The sequence below is a fragment of the Lygodium microphyllum genome, chromosome 9 (genome assembly GCF_053477565.2).
Source record: "Lygodium microphyllum isolate KBCC chromosome 9, Lygodium_microphyllum_v1.1.10, whole genome shotgun sequence".
Lineage (NCBI taxonomy): Eukaryota > Viridiplantae > Streptophyta > Polypodiopsida > Schizaeales > Lygodiaceae > Lygodium > Lygodium microphyllum.
In genome coordinates, this window is record NC_141143.1 from 113,499,567 (window position 1) to 113,516,933 (window position 17,367).

The 17,367-nt window shown below is 41.4% G+C and overlaps 1 protein-coding gene across 6 annotated transcripts in view; it reads left to right on the top strand.

The window, feature by feature from the left end:
• LOC148031439 (uncharacterized) overlaps positions 1 to 9,075 on the top strand; it is a 291,467-nt gene extending 282,392 nt beyond the window's left edge. For 4 of the 6 annotated variants that reach the window (XR_015691896.1, XR_015691897.1, XR_015691899.1 and 1 more), the window contains 8 exons: positions 4,680 to 4,731; positions 4,851 to 4,988; positions 5,099 to 5,164; positions 5,263 to 5,322; positions 8,051 to 8,122; positions 8,198 to 8,227; positions 8,343 to 8,568; positions 8,937 to 9,075. Coding sequence is in view for 2 of the 6 variants with exons in the window: in XM_087684974.1 (XP_087541100.1) it covers positions 4,680 to 4,731; positions 4,851 to 4,988; positions 5,099 to 5,164; positions 5,263 to 5,322; positions 8,051 to 8,122; positions 8,198 to 8,227; positions 8,343 to 8,495 (571 nt within the window). In the remaining 4 variants the exon portion in view is untranslated. The other 2 variants (XM_087684974.1, XM_087684975.1) reach the window with 2 other exon arrangements.
• Positions 9,076 to 17,367: the final 8,292 nt, after the last annotated feature.

A 17,367-nucleotide genomic window follows, 5' to 3' on the forward strand; every position in this document is an offset into this window, starting at 1 on the left:
TTTCAGGTTTTACTTTTCATTCCGCACAATATGCAACCACTTGGTCGCAGTTGGACAGAATGTATATCATGCAGGGGGATGATTTTCTTCCCGAGATGCTGGAGATGAAGGTCTTGCAGCAATATGCGTTGTCGGATCATTTTCCCCTCCAGCTTGAGATGCGGGCACAATCTATTGCACCTTTTATGCAGTTGCTGGATAAGCTCCCTTTACGCTTCAACTCCTCTTATTTGAAGCATCCAATTTTTCAAGGTTATATGTAGCAATTGATTGAGAGGTTCTTATTGGACTTCGCCTCTGAGGGCTTGGCGTCATTTGCACGCCTGCTCTCTAATGTGCAGCGGGTTGCTCGGCAGTATAGGATTCATAATGCCTCTCTTTGTCGCCGACGTCGACGTGCAGCAGAGGACTTATTGGCCTTGGTCCGTTCCTTGCTCCTGGACTCTCCAGCTGATGATTTTCTGCTGTCACTGGAGCGGCGTTTGGCCCATCTTATTCAAGTATTTAGCTTGAAATCTTATCAGCAGGCCAAGCTGCATAACTTGACTGACACATTGCAAGATAGTGCCTGCCAGTCTCATAAGTTCTTTCGCGCCTTGCATGCTTCTCCGGCTCGCGAAAATATGACTCGACTCCAGGATTCGGAAGGTCGCATGGTCACTGATCCGCAGACCATTATCAATATGTGCAGAAATTATTTTATGGATCTTTTTGGTTCTTCTCCCTTGCCTTCTAGCCAGGTTACGCATGCCCGCTCGGTCTTCTATCATCTGGTCCGCCAGCAGGTTCCATCTGATATGCAAGCCACTTTGGAGGCGGATATTTGCGAAGAGGAGGCTATGGATGTTTTGTTGCACCTGCCTAAGGATAAAAGTCCTGGTTGGGATGGTCTCACTAATGAATTTTTTGAGCACTCGGCCACGCAGTTGGTAAAGCCATTGATGGTCATGTTTCAGCAGGTTTGGGAAACAGGGGTCATGCCTTCTTCTTGGAAAGACGGCCTTATCAAACTGATTCCCAAGGTCCCTTCGCCGTCAAAGCTGCAACACTGGAGACCAATTTCGTTGATGGGCGCAATGTATAAAATCTTCTCCAAAGTGCTGGCAAATCGGCTCCACAAGCACCTTCCAACTATTGTGCACCCTCTCCAATATGGTTTCATTAAGGGCCGCAACATTTTGCATAATATCTTAAATGTGCAAATGGCTATTGACTATGCGCGGCACTCCAATCAGCAAGTGGTCTTGATTCAATTGGACCTGGAAAAGGTGTTTGACTGTGTGGACTGGTCTTTCCTTGCAGATCTCATATCTGCTATGGGCTTTGGTACTCGGATGTCCCGATTGATCTACACCATTAGTACTGAGGCTTCTTCAAGAGTTATGCTTAATGGTGGGGTTACAGAGCCCTTTGTCCTTGCACGCTCGGTCCGATAGGGTTGCCCTTTGAGTCCTCTCTTCTTTGCCTTGGCGACTCACCCGGTCCTTTCAATGTTATCCTCCATGGCGGCTTCTGCCCAGCTGGCAGGGTTGTCTCTTCCTTTGGGGCAGCACTTCATTAGCCAATCTTTGGCTGATGACTCCTTTATGATTTTGCAGGCGGACAGGGACAACATTCGCAAGGCATTAGATGTTTGGACGCTCTTTGGTCAAGCTTCTGGTCTTCGCATCAATGCCTTTAAGTCAGCCATTCTCAGTTGCACGGAGCCTGATTTACAGTCATTAGGCTGGTAGGGCCAGGTGGTTTCCCGTGGCTCCATTGTCAAGCATCTTGGATACCCATTGGGGGTGGATGTACGGCCAAAGGACCTGCTGGAGTGGATTTCACAAAAACTGGCGGCGAAGTTTATGTATTGGAAGTCGCAAGCGTGGCCATTCCATGTCCGCCTCAAAGTGGCTCAGACAATTATGCTACCAATGCTGACGTATTTCCTGCCACTACTGCCATGGACGCCTACTACTTTGAAGGCTCTCACTCATCCCATTCGTTTCATGCTATGGAAGAAAGATTCACTACAGGCAGGCATTTCCTGGATTTCATGGTCACATGCATGTACCCCTAAGCGCATGGGTGGTGGAGCTATTTTGGACGCGGAAACTCATATGCTGGTTCTTCGTTGGTCTCTTTTTCGTGCCATGTGTGTGGATCATCACCCGTGGACCATCATAGCCCGTTATTTTCTTGAGGACAGCGGGCTCCGCCAGGGTAACACACGGCTTCGGGCCTCATGGTGGCATGTCCTTAATGCTGACTCTCGATTTTCCAGTCCCTCTTCCTCTTTGTTACTGCACTTGGTCGGCTCTTGGAAAGTGGTGCTCCAAAAGGCCCATTGGCATCCTGTAGGGGACCGCTTGCAGACTAATTCTTTTCAGCTGGAATTGTTGGCGGTATCCAGATTACTTTCATGGGAAGATAAACATCAACTCAGACCAAGATTTAACCGCATGGCCCGTTTGGGTGTGACTTCGATTGCGGATGCTACCCTTGCTACTCGCAATGTCCTCGCATCGTTTCGGACTGCTAGGAGACTTTTCAGGATCCCGCGCGGATACCGTGATTTATGGGGGAAGCTTTCGTCGGAACTTCAGGGTAGGCAACCCTTTCCTGCCCTGGCTATGGATCGCCCTTGGCAGGACTGGGACCTTGCAGGCCGGTTGAGTCTGGAAAAGGCCTCTACTAATCAGGTGTATCATCTTCTCATAAAAGATCACCAATGGCTGGGTGTGAAAGCTAATACTGTTTGGGGCCTGCGGAAATCACTGTCATGGTGGCAGGCAACGCTGATGGAGGGATGGCAGAATAAGGCTCCTTTCAAATGCAAGGTCTTTCTGTGGCGGGTAATGATTGGTGGTCTTCCTCTTGCCTCGGCCCTTTCCAAGCGTCGAATCTCGAATGGCAATTGTTTCTTCTGCACCACTACGGCGGAATCGGCCCGACATCGTTTTCTTTCTTGCCCGCTCGCCAAGAATATCTGGTCACTTTTGTCGCAAATCTAGCGCGCAGTGGTGGGGTCCTCACTGACTCCTTTCGATTGGGTTTTTGTACGCCCAAAGTATCCCACACCGCCACCGTTACATATGAAGATCTTATTTCACTTTTTCAGATACTGGGGATGCTAGCACATTTGGACCACCCGAAATGCTTTTCTCTTTGATTCAGCTTCTAATGTACCGCGACATATTGCAAGGCTTAAAGGGCTCTTGCATTGGCAGCTAGATCTCATGAGGCACTCTGACTTGCTCCCTCGGGAGGATTTGCATTCCTGGCATTTGGCAATTGCCTCTGGGTCCTTGCCATGATTGGTGTAACCTTTTTAGTATACTAGTCCGGGGATTTCCCACACGTTGGCCTAGGGCCCTCGTGTCTCTTGTACTCATGTAATCATGTAATCTTGTACTTTTTTTCGTAATTAATACAATTACCTTTTACACAAAAAAAAAAAAAAACCTTTTATGAAAAAAAAAAGAGAGAGAGAACCTAGGCCCTACACATGAGAGAGAGAGAAGGGGGAGGGGAGGGAAACTGAATTTTAAAAAAGAGGAGAAAAAGAAAAAGAGAGATTATAAGTGAGAGAGAGGGGATGGGGTTTTAATTTGAAAAGAGAGAGCAAGAGAGAGAAAAAGAGGAGGGGGGAAAGGGGCTTTTAATTAAAAAGGGAAGGGGGAAGAGAAAAGGAGAGATTACACGTGAGAGAGAAGGAAGAGGAAGGGGTTTTAAATATAAAAAGGAGGTTTAGAAAAGGGGGTAGCCTGTAGGTTTGGGAAGCCCTCTGGAAGTTTGGAGCTTTCCGAACCTACAATGAAAACAATATAGTAGTAAGATATATCCCACCATTTTTTATAGCCAACCACACCTCATTAGACTTTCGACAACCCAACTTTTATCCTCTATCATCTTACAAAATGTGGCATTTTCTAAAAGCGTAGCGAGAAGGCCCAATCTCACCAATGCATAGAGTCCTCAAATTTTGGAGGCAGCTCTCCAGGAAGTACATCAGAAAGATAATCAACGTACCAATCCAAAACTCATGTATCCTCGAAGAGAGGGTTTGTGCGCACATGTTCAAACCTTCTGCCTTGGCAGCTTCTCTTTTCCTCTTTCTCCTTTCCCCTTTCTTTCACTTTAATTCCTCCCCCAGCAACCCCCTCCTGCCTTCTCGTCTTTCGCACCTTCTTCCCCCTTGTCCCATCCCTAGCACCCTTATTCTCTTTGTCGTCATAAATTCATTATCCCCACACACTCCTCCAGCCCACCTCCCGCAAGGGAATGCCCTCACCTAAACAAGGCCATCTTGTTGGATAACTACTTTAACAAGATAGTGGGAAGGAAGCTATCCAGATTGTATCAAGGTGGTGCAATACAGGAGCATTTCTGGCACACTAGATGTATTCACGGTGGGGTTCAGCTGACATCATGATCTGGTAAGTTGTGGATTAGTGTTTTTGCTGCCTGGCATGTCATGTAGCTAGAACCTGATTTATCTGCATAAAATGTAAGTTGATAAGTTGTCTTCAACCACAGAAAGCATATGGGCATGCACTCTTCAATACAGATTTTGATCTCTCTGAGGTTCATCTTTATACCATAGTCATGTCTAGCAGGTTGAATTTTTAGAAACTGCACAGTCACATGTTTCTGATTCAGATGCTAACCTTTTCTATTTTGAGTGCCTATTTCAGACTCTTGCCTACTATGGTTACTTCTCTCCTTCAATGCGAGCCCTGTATACAGGTTATTGTGATGAAATAAACTTTATGCAACCCTTCAGTTGTGTGAAGAGAAAAGTATGACACTCTTCTTTTTACTTCAATAATGATTTAGTGTTGTGTTGATTTTCTACAAATTCAAAGGTTGAAGTGATGGGGATATTAGATAATATAGCCTGCACTGAAGTTACACGTGATGCACTACTACTGGATACTGGCCTGCTTCATTATTTATCAGCCCACTTGCAAGTTTCAAACACGGAGGATGACATAAACCTACAGGTATGTTAAAGGGATCTTAATCTTCTTGGATGTGTGGAAAGAATATTGCTGGATGCAGATACTCCAATGTCCATGAGGAATGATCTTCCGAGGTTGTTTATACCCTGCAGATAATAATTTTCATCAATGGAATGTGTTCTCATAGCAATGCACCAATCATATCAGAAGCTGGACTGGTGATTGCTTTTAGCTTGCCATTAAACTTGAGTGTTCCAAACTATTGAGTGGCATTGTGTTCTCAAATTTTTACATCTAACAAGCCTGTTTAGAACAGGTATCCAATCTTTGTGATGTTTTCCTGGATAGGCGCGATGACAGAGACATTGTTTTACAGGCAAGGTCAACAAATCTTAAGTAGTTGTTAAAATGTATTGTTTGTAGCATTTGGAACAAGTGACAACAAATAAATTTCAATGAATTATAGACCTCCCAACTGGTCATTCATTCAGGATTGTAGTATACTTCCCCTTGTGACATACTTTTTGATATGGAAGTCCCTTACAGGACTGCTTTGTATTTTGCATTTTGCCTTGGGATATTTGTTCGGAGTCTTACCAATAGAATTTTTTCTTTTCTCTTTAAAAACTCCAATGCAAGCTCAAGACTGCTGATATTTTAGAATTACAAGCATGAGTTTTATCTATACCATCACTTTTGACGGCTTGCCACCACTGCGTGCCAATACTGACCTGCCACAAACCTACCCCAGGGCACAGTCCTGCCTGCCCACCAAAACTTCCTGCCTGCCTTCCACCTGCCTGCCTGCCACAACAGCCCTACTCACTACCATCCTGGCCAGCGAACCACCACACAACAGCCCTGCCTGCCACCATCCTAGCCAGCGAATCCTCACCCTGATAGTGTCAACCAGCACTTTCCCCGCTCACCACAATCTTGCCCTTGTCAGCCCCTCCCTCTGCCTCTACTGCCCTAGGCTTTCCCTTCCATCCATGCCACACCCACATTACACACATGTATGTGCCTTCCGCTTCTTCATCCACCCTCACAGCCTTCGTCCAGTTGCTTGCTCAAGCCACGTCCATCTCCCATACTTCAGCGCATCCCCCTTGGGCACCAAAATCAGTAAAGCAGAGCTTGGCACCAGTTGTCCATTGTCAGAGCCAGCACCATTGTCACATGGAGCTAGTGTATCACACAAGACTGCAGCTGGTCCCCCGCCACCACCAGGGGGCTCCATTGTAGCCCCCTGTGCACACTCGGCTAATGCCTTCCTACTGATTCACTTCGATTGAGACACAGAGCTGGCACTTAAGGATAGTTTGATGGTCCTTGAGGCGTCTTCTCTAGCTTGCACATTGGTTTTTGGAGACTGTCCATCCATTTGCATTCTCAAGGAATCCATCCAGTTGACTCTTATCAGCACCTGAGCTAGGGTCACATGAGTGGTATCCTTGGGAAAGGGGTGCTTTAGCCTCCAATTCAGCTCACCCAAGGAGATGGAGGTAGCGCTTGCTACCAATCCACTTGATGTTAGATCTTCAATAGCATACGCCAACAGATTGATCAAGGATCAAGACTACTCATTGCTCGAAGACAACATTGCCATGACCATCTCTTTTCTTGGCCTCGATGAGCGCTTCACACCATACCATTAGGCTTTCCAAGATTGGCAGCACATTTGGCCATGTCATACAAAGAGGGACTTTTACTGATGCAGTCTCAAGAGGCCTTCATAGATACCCACCTATTCGAGTCATTGTTCCCACAGAGCCCTTACATCTGCTTCCCTAGACCATCAAGATTCCCTCCGTCTACGGGGGTTTTCTCACCCAGACTGTCACATACACCAGACTTCTAGGCCAGTGCTTTGCACGTAGGATGATCGGACATCTTGCAATGGAGTGCCCCAAGACTCGGCAATACTAGACCTCCTTCACAAATGAGGGAGGTGAGAGACCTAGGACACGAAGGAGTGACAAAAAGCGCGAAAGATGATGCAATGCTAGATAGAGGAGGAGACAGCACTAGCAGTAGCGAAAATGCACAAACGAGGGACATGGGCAAGAGCACCATCTCTCAGCAGAGGATATCTCGATGTTGGGGAAAGCTACTATCTAGCCAAAGTCACAACAGAGACCATGGTGACGACCTGGGGGACTGTAGCATGGGTCACAAAAAGAGGCCCTGCATGTGGCTATGAGGATGTTCAGGGGAGCTATTCTTTTCTCCCCATTGGACGGCATCTGAGCAGGATCCCCACTCCAGATTACTCACAGGCACAGTGGACCCAGGGACAACCACAAATGGGAGTTGATTGACAGTGTCACAGCCTGGTATATTTGGACTGTGAGATGCAGTCATGTTATTGACCTTCTAGATGTATCCACAGCCAGAGACTCTATCAAGGATATGGATAGATCATTCACAATCTGTGTGGGAGATGGGAGAGGATGCAGGGCAGCTCTCAGAGGATGAGGAAGAGAAGAGAGGCTTTCCTATGGACAAGGGACTCGGGCACTTACTGCCCTCATATGGTTTGGCATTACAGTCAACCAGATTGGTTGTTCACACAACCATTGTATTCTATGATGTACTTAAGTTACTCTTCACAGAGTTCCTTGTACTTTGTATTTAACCTCAGGCTTTTCACCGAGGTGTTACTAATAGAAAATTCTTTTCTTGGGAGAAAAAAAAAGTTGTATCTATGCTTGTCTCAAAGGAATAGTATTAAACCTTGAGATGTCTTTCACACTAATTTTCATTTGCTTCCCATACTCTTCAATGTTAAGCATGTACAAGGAATCTTTTGATTTGAACTGCTGCTTTCTTTTCAGTCTCAACCATTGTATTCTATGATGTACTTTAGTTACTCTTCACAGAGTTCCTTGTACTTTGTATTTAACCTCAGGCTTTTCACCGAGGTGTTACTAATAGAAAATTCTTTTCTTGGGAGAAAAAAAAAGTTGTATCTATGCTTGTCTCAAAGGAATAGTATTAAACCTTGAGATGTCTTTCACACTAATTTTCAATTGCTTCCCATACTCTTCAATGTTAAGCATGTACAAGGAATCTTTTGATTTGAACTGCTGCTTTCTTTTCAGTCTCTATACACTTTCTATCAGTTTCTGCTCTTTGACTCCACAAAGGAAGCTTTGCTCTGCCAATTTGACAAGGTCTGCCAACATTATCCCTTAACATCACAGGATTTTGACTTAATTTATGTGGTTCTGAAGGGAATTGAATTTCAGGTGATGAACTACATTCTGGAGCTTTCGAAGGTGTGCATCAACCTGTACTGATGCCTGACAACAATGTTTAATGATGGATTGTCAGTTCTCAATGACATAATCCAGTTTGAAACATCTTGTGTTTTGGAAACCCTTTTGAATTCAGGATGATAACAAGGGCATAGTGGTGATGGCGGATAATGTTATTAATGCTATCACCAATGTAGACGAATCAATGTTTTCTCGAATAAGGAGTATGCGCTTCAACATGTACAATCAAGGATGGTCAGAAATGTCAGACTTCCTGTATGACTTGTGAAGGTCAGAATTTATTTGCAACTTGTGCCATACTTCAAATGGAGCACACTTGAATGAAAGTGTCAATCCTCCAGGTAAACATAATCTCCAAGTCCCTGTGGGCTATCAACATTTACAAAATCACAACAATCTAAAAGTTTCAAACTAATAAGCTGTTAATCATCCAATATGTGCCAAAATTTGCACAAGTGTTGGGTTCCTGAATGGAAAACAAGGGTTCAAACAAAGGATGTTCCAGCATGTTCACATGTGCTGAATCTTTGCCAACTCTAGACAAACCATGTGTGTGAATTTACTCAAAAGTGTTGTGAATTTTCTTTGAAAAAAATGAAGATTGAGCCTACTAAACCTTCAAATCTGCATTTCAATTTTTAGAAAAGAAAATAGCAAGTTGGCATGCCATTAAAATCATCTTTCGTTGATACTTACTGTTTGCATGCAGGTGGACAGAATGGTCATCATCCGACACTCTACAAATCCATCATTAACAAGACACTCATGCCTCATCCTCAACGTAGTGCCCTGATGCTTGGAGCTATGATCCAATCATGAGGTTGTCAGTTGAAATATCCCTTGGCAAAATGGCTAAGAGCACCTATCATATGCCTCATATGTTATAGTTTACCTTGGTTTTGCCCTTCCATTGCAATCACTCCCTTCTTGCCCAACCCCTTTTGCCATGGCTTTTCCTTTACATCATAGGCCTTTCATATGTGCAAAGTGGCTCTTTCTAGAGGATGAGAGGGTGGTGTGTGTGAGTGGTGGGCCCAAGCCTTTGTCAAAAGAACAGGGTCCCTTTGCCTCACATTGAACATGCAGCATCACATTAGATCAAGTTGGCCATTAAAAATTCACTCTCTTTTGTATATCAAGAGCGTAACTCCAATCAATAGAAAATATTACTTCCTTTGAGACTTCAAACCACAATGTTTGGACTAGTTTTACCTGATGGTTGTGTAATCTGTCATATAAGCTCAATGGATCAACTCAGGAACTAAAGTCTCAGTCTCACGTAGTGATGTGGTTGTGGCACAACATGAATGTTTGCACTTTTGGACAACCAGAGGCATTTTGCAGATTGCATACACCCGTAATACTCACACATCTATCAGCATACATCTATGGGACTCCTAAAAAACAGCATTGCATCATTCCCACAGCAAAATGCTTTTTCAGGCAGCTTCTTCTGCAATTCTCTGTCCTTGCATCTTGCACTGCTCTCAAGCACACAATCTGCTTGATTTGGTCCTATGCACCAACATTTACCACATAGTTCCTTGCAACTATAGTTATCTTCAATATTCAATTATAGGCATGATAGTAAAACACATCCACATATCTTCTAAATAATCACATGCTTTGCTCCATTTTACAGTACAACCATTTCTCTGCACTAAAAGATTCTACAATCATGGTGAAGCACAAGAAGTCAAAGTATTGTGCATCCCAAGTGACTACATCAGATACCACCAATTACCTCTGATTCCAATACCAATCTCGCTTTCCAGTCTCTTGATAGTTTCTTCAGCATGTACTTTTTGCCCCGTGTCCAGGACTCCAATGTTGCCTTGAGTCTTTAGACTGCAATCAACATGATACTGCTTGCAGATACACCTTCACCTTTCAGCTGCATTTGCCAAAACAATCCAGCAACTTGTCATCACTACCATGTTTTCCATGTGCTACAATCATCTCATGCAACTATATTTTGAATAGTTAGACCAACAACACATGGCAACTGAGCCAGACATTTGAATAGGGCACCGCCAATGTGTTGCAAAGACAGAGTGCTCTTTCGAAATTGCATTTACTGATTTCAACATGCAATTCGTAGCGTGTTTCCACATCTTCTGATCTGCAAGCTTTTCAGGCAACAGATTAAGGTAGCAGAATCAAGAGACGGACCATCAAGGTGCAATGAATGCAGCCCATGAGATTTTCTTGATATGGAAGCTCATTAAGCACCCTGCAAACTTCTGCATATACATACATTGCCTCAAAATCTCTTATTACGGAGTTGACCATGTCAGTGAGACAAAACCAAATACAGCTAAATCAAGTTATGTAGGGCAATGGAGCTTAAGCATCATAATATAGTGTTAGTATATGGGTCTCCTTTGTCTTAAACATACTTCCATTGTATATAGCTATAGCGATACCTTATGAGGTTTCTTAAAAAAAAATTTCAATCGTAGCGATAGAAAAATCCATGCATATGATCTCACATGTATTCCATCTTATAATGGAAACCTTTACATGTGAGCTGCACGGTGCTTAATACAGGTCACTGCCATAGTAGAGGACTGGCTGGTTTTCTTCTATCCACTATGAAATACCTAAGAGAGAAACTCCTTTCCCTTTGATAAGCTGCATGTGTGGTCATATTTGTGTCTTTCCTCCACTCAAGAGGCGCTCCCTTCTGGTTATTTACATCTAGGTTGCATTTATGTGACTATATTATTTGCAAATGTATTTAATACAAACATATAATCTATATGCCTTAACTACAACATATAAATTATAATGCTCAAGCCTTACTTTTAATAGAACCAAAGATCAAGCCATCATCATTGTTACGCTCTACCACTCTCATCTATCATCTATTTTTAAAAATTTAAAAGATCAAGCCATCATTATGGTTATGCTCTAGAACTCTCATCTATCATCTCTCTAGGTTTTAAGAAATTGAATTTAGCATTTTGTGCATCTTGATGTAGCATGCTTGAATCCTACATCCACATCTTAGAAAAATGAATATATATATTAAAAACAATTAAGTACATAAATAATAAAAAATTAGAAGTGTTTTTGTGCAATGTGGTCGCATCTTGCACCACCATGCTTAGGGGTTAAATTTTGAAAACGCGACACTAAGAATTAGCGCATCTTTGTATTACGTGCTTGTGTCCAACACCAACATGCTTAGGCTGCAAATGCCCTAGAGAATATTGTTGTATGTGAAAGTTGTAAAGTGTCCTTTATTAGAACATTGTTGATGTGTCCCCTACATATTATGGTCATACCTAGGGGATTATGTTGATTTGTATAATGGACACATTCCCAAAATCAATGCATGTATAATGGACAAGATGCATTTACAAAATGTGTTAATTTTCATTATTGTGTTGCTTGTTAATTGAGTTTCTTTGTCACATTGCCTTTTTCCATTGAAAAACCTTTTGAGTCACCCATATTACAAAGGAAGTTAAGTTATGGATTTCAAAAATTTCCCACCACCAAAGTATGGTGTGATGGTCCATAAAGGCTCTTTCACAATAGCAGCAAGGATACATAGTAGCACAATGTCCATTTTGCATCACAATCTTTGTGTATTATCCAATTTCCTTTTATAATTTTTCTCCTAAAATACTTTCTAGCACAAATCCTATCAGGATCAAGACTACTACTCATGTGATATTTGCTTTGAATACTATTATGACATAGGCTCCTTTCCTAAATTCTCTCCTTGGGATATTTCAATTTCACTCAAATAAGTCATGTTATATACATGAGACATGCATACACAAAGACTATAAATATATCATATCTTGGATTCTATAAATAAAACCTTATAAGATTGTGTGCATAGGCAGAATGCATCATTTTATAGCATAATATTTATTTATTAATGCTTGTCATATTTGTATTCTATAAATCATACTTAAGCCTATAAGACATTCCATCTTAGGATTTGCTTGCCATCAAATTCTTGTTGAAAGCTTAGTTTACTAACAGTCCTATTACCCCAAAGATTTCCAATCATACTAGAGATCCATCTAGGAACAATAGCATCCAAGTCTATGTTTCGATCATGGACATGAACAAATCTAGAACTTTTAAAAGATTCAAGAAAGTTTCAAAAGATTTTAAAAAGATTCTAAAAGATTCCTTGAGAATTCTAGAAGAGCGCTTATGTTAGCACTTACATCAATATTGCTTATATTAGTAAAATAGTTATGTCATTGATAATGTCATCATGCTTATGTTAGTGATTATATTATCTCATATTTAAAAGCTTTCCCTTAACCTCCTCAACTTTAGTATAAATAGGGGTCTTGGCTACCACAAGCCCAAGCCCTTAGTCTTGCCAACACCAATTTTGTGAGGCTCCTCTCTAGTTCTAGTTCAAGCCATGTATCTCTAGTTCTCGTTGAAGAAAGCAATGTATCTCTAGTTCATGCCTTGTCTTTTATTCAATATAATCTTGTATAAGATCTTGCTTGTCTTGTGTTATGAACCTAATCCTATTGTAAACATCATTATATCAAATCTTATATTGAGAAATATATTAACATACTCGATCTTCTTGAAATAACAAAGTTATGCTTCTCCTATTATTCTCTTGCAAGTTGTGAGGTAACAACCCTTATCATGTTCTTATCACCCTCATCACAATTTGGCAAGACTCCATACTTTGATTTTGCCTAGTTGTAATAGATTCAATGATAGATAGTGTCATCACCATCATAATACTTAAGAACAAATTCAAGGACTTCATACTAGTAATGTGCGATTACAAGCACAAAAACCTCAAACTTTTGGGATTAGCATCCAAGACCTTCAAAATCAACTCCAAGAACTATGACAGACAAGTCTATAGCAAGAAGGTTCTTTGGTATCTTGTAGCCCCCCTCCTCCTAGCTATATGAAGGAGCTAAAGATTAGCCTACCTAAAAAGCTCAATTGGACCAAGTCAAAATTCAAAGGCTTTTTGTAAAAGATGTGGTTGTTCATCCACATGCACAGCCTAAAGAATATCCTAGATGCTTTTCAAGTGGGACTTATTCGCATTCTCCTCTCAGATACAACCCTCTCTTGGTTAGTACCCTTACTTGAAAAAGAGTCTCGTTCACTTCATAATTTGAAAGCTTTTGTTCGAGAATTCTCAACCACCTTTGGAGATATTGATAGAGCTAGAGCTATTGAGACCAAAATAAGAAGTCTATGATTGGGATCTAGATCAACATCAGTTTATGTATTTGAATTCTAGAAACTCACTTATGATTGTACTTGGCATGAAGGTTATTTTATTAGCCAATTTTTGTTGGGGGTTGAACGATGATGGTGATGGATCTCTTGCCAAACATTCAAACATAAAGCAACTTCATTTCTCAAGCAATAGAATAATGATATGAAGGATCTCCTATTGACAATGCCAAAGGTTTACACATTAAGTAACTTCATTTCTCAAGCAACAGAATGTGAAAATTGGCTATTTAGTAGAGGCCAAGAAAAGTGTTATGGGGCTTTTTTAGATACAATGACAATAATGACCTCCCAAGGGAAACAAGAAACCAATGTCAAGCCTATTAGGTTGATTTAACTCAATTCAAGCCATTGTCAACTCAAGAGAAGCAACAATGATTTGCTCTTAGATTATGTTTGTATTATGGCGGGTATGGGCATATTTCTCAATGTTGTTCTAATAACAAACTACAAGTGTGAAGTTCTACAATGTCCTCATCTTTGGAAGACATGGATGCCAGGGCCATGCTATTGGATGGAAACCAAGAATTTTTAGAAGGCTCTTCCTTGTCTATCGATGCTATTGCAAGTGCTATCACTAAGAATTTATGCACCACATTGAAAACTAGATGTTGAAGCACTTTTGGGTCCTAGAGCTTCTACATGTTGTATGGATCAGAAGTTTACAAGGCGGCATGGTATTAAAATCATAGTGAAATCTAGCACATCTCCTACAAAAGGCATAGATGGTTGTCCTCTTGCTTCACAAGATGTGAGGTACGAGAGTTATCCTATAAAAGCAACATCAAGAGACTCTATAACAAAAGTATCATTGAATATCATATGTTTCTCAAGCAATCCAATCATCATCATGCCAAGATAGACCAATCATTATTGGTTTATCTTTGCTCAAGTTGCACAATCCCGATATCAAATGGAGAATTCAAAAAGTTGAACCAAGGAAGGCACAATTTACTAAAAAAGAGAGTGAAAGACCAACATATGTTAGGGAAAAGATATTCATGAAAACAGCTAAGAAAATTCCTCGTTTCCTAACATATACTTTGCAAGTCCATGTCCCAACTTATGTTTGGGACAAAGGTATTCATGAGAGTAACTAACAATAGTCCTAGTTTCCTAATATATGCTTTGCCAACTGAGTTGTGATCAACAAAGATATGCAAGCTCTTCCACACTGGTAACATGATTATTAAAATGTGTCCCCTCATTGGCACCCAAGGACAGGTCTAGGTTAGTTGTCGGGTCGCCAACAACAGTTAGTAGCTATATTATTATGTGTAGTTCATGTACTCGATCCCTATGAATTCAATTCAGGCCTATACGTGGTTTTATCTCTAAAATAGGACTATTACAGATTGCTAGACTATTCTCAACACAGCCACAAAAAAAAAATCCTGGTAATGTGGAAAAAACCTTGTAAAAATAGCATACACTAAGCCTTGTAAATAATGCACTAACTAGACTTAGGGAAGGACTATAAATGGGGGAGAGATTTGCTATTGCAAGAACCTTTTCTCTTTATAATCAATCACACTAGGTGAGTTAAGCTAACACAAAGGAGATCTCCAAGAGATATCAAACATAGAGGAAGGAGATCTCCAAGAGAGAGATAATTAACTTGTGCAAGGAGAACTCCCATGTCCTGAATTTGTATCGGTCTTCTCTAGACTATCTTTCACTTAGTGCAATGGTAGAGATATCCAACAAGATTTGGAAAAACTTTGCCCTAGTACCAAGCTTGAGTGCATCAAAGAGAGAAAACCACCTCACCATTAGGTCCAAGCACAACCACAAGGCCAAGCTCATGCATCAAAGAGAGGAAATAATATCACCCTTAGGTCTAGGCATGAGTGCAAGGCCAAGATGTACACCAATGAGATCTCCAAGAGAGAGATAACTATCTTACAGAAGGAGAACTCCCATATCCTTAATTTGTATCCATGTTCTCCAAACTATCTTGCACTCAGTGCCATGGTAAAGATGTCCAACAAGACCTGGAACATCCTTCCCCTAGTGCCACGCTTGAGTGCATCATAGAGAGGAAACAATCTCACATTCAGGTCTAGGCATGAATGCAAGACCGAGCCATACACCAAGGATATCTCCAAGAGAGAGATAACTATCCTGCATAAGGAGAACTCCCATGTCCTAAATTTGCATCAATCTTCTCTAGACTATCTTTCGCTTAGTGCGAGGTTAGAGATATCCAACAAGACTTGGAATATCTTTTTCCTAGTGCCAGGCTTGAGTGCATCAAAGAGAAGAAACAATCTTACCCTCAAGTCCAGGCATGACTGAGGGCTAAGCTCATGCACCAAGGAGATCTTGACCAGAGAGAGAACTATCTTGCGCGTGGAGAACTCCCGTGTCCTTAATTTGTATCGGTCTTCTCCATATTATCTCACACTTAGTGCCATGGTAGAGATATCCAACAGGATTTGGAATATCTTTGCCATAGTGCTATGAAAGAGAGGAAACAATCTCGCCATTAGGTCCTGACATGACCATAAGGCCAAGCTCATGCATCAAGGAGCGCAAAAACAATATCACCCTTTGGTCTAAGAGATCTCCAAGAGAGAGGTAACTATCTTGCACAAGGAGAACTCCCATGTCTTGAATTTGTATTTGTGTTCTCCAAACTATCTTGCACTTAGTGCGAGGCTAGAGATTTCCAACATGATATGAAACATCTTGCCCCTAGTGCCAAGCTTGAGTGCATCAAAGAGACAAAATAATCTCACCCTCAGGTCTAGGCATGACAAGAAGGCCAACCTCATGCATCACAGGGACAAAACAATCTCACCCTTAGGTCTAGGCATGAGTGCAGGGTCAACAAGCTCTACACCAAGAAGATCTCCAAGAGAGAAATAACTATCTTGCACTAGGAGGAGCCCCATGTATTGAATTTGTATAATGTCAAAGTGTACAAGTGTACAAGTGTACCTTATTCTAAGGGGACTTGACACGAATTAGGTTCACAAAGTACACTTATTTCTAAGCATCATCAATTTCTGTGTGATCTAACAGAAATCCAAGAAAAATATTAAAGAAATTTTCATGTCAATGTTGAAGTGGAATGGCAAAAACTATCATTGATTTCTAAGTGTGTAACTTGATAGAAATCTAAGTACAATGTCAAAGTGCAAAATGATGACAAAAGCTACTTACACTGTAAAATATTTTAAATGGGTCACGTTTAACTAAGCTATGGCATCAAACAACTTTGATGTCAAAGTACTAGTCATAGTGCGCATTAGTGTAATAAAGGTAATGCACTCAGTGCGAGGCTAGAGATATGCAATAAGATTTGGAACATCTTGCCCCTAGTGCCAAGCTTGAGTGCATCAAAGAGACGAAACAATCTCACCCTCAGGTCCATGCATGACTGCAAGTCCAACCTCATGCATCAAAGAGACTAAACAATCTCATTGTTAGGTCCACACATGAGCACAAGGCTAAGCTAACAAAAAGGAGATCTCCAAGAGATATCAAACATAGAGGAAGAAGATCTCCAAGAGAGGGATAATTATCTTACACAAGCAGATTTGCCATGTCCTGAATTTGTATCGATCTTCTCTAGACTATCTTTCACTTAGTGCCAGTGTAGAGATATCCAACAAGACTTGGAATATATTTCCCCTAGTGCTAGGCTTGAGTGCATCAAAGAGAGGAAACAATCTCATCCTCAAGTTTATGTATGGCTGCAAGGCCAAGCTCATTCACCAAGGAGATCTCAAAGAGAGAGATAACTATCTTGCACATGTACATCCTGGTCTATACTATGAAGAAGAATAGATACAGCCTAGTCTATACTATGTGACAAAGTGGTACAAAGCTGAAGCTCTCAAGAAAGATGATGGCAATAGTGTGGATCGATTCTTGTATGA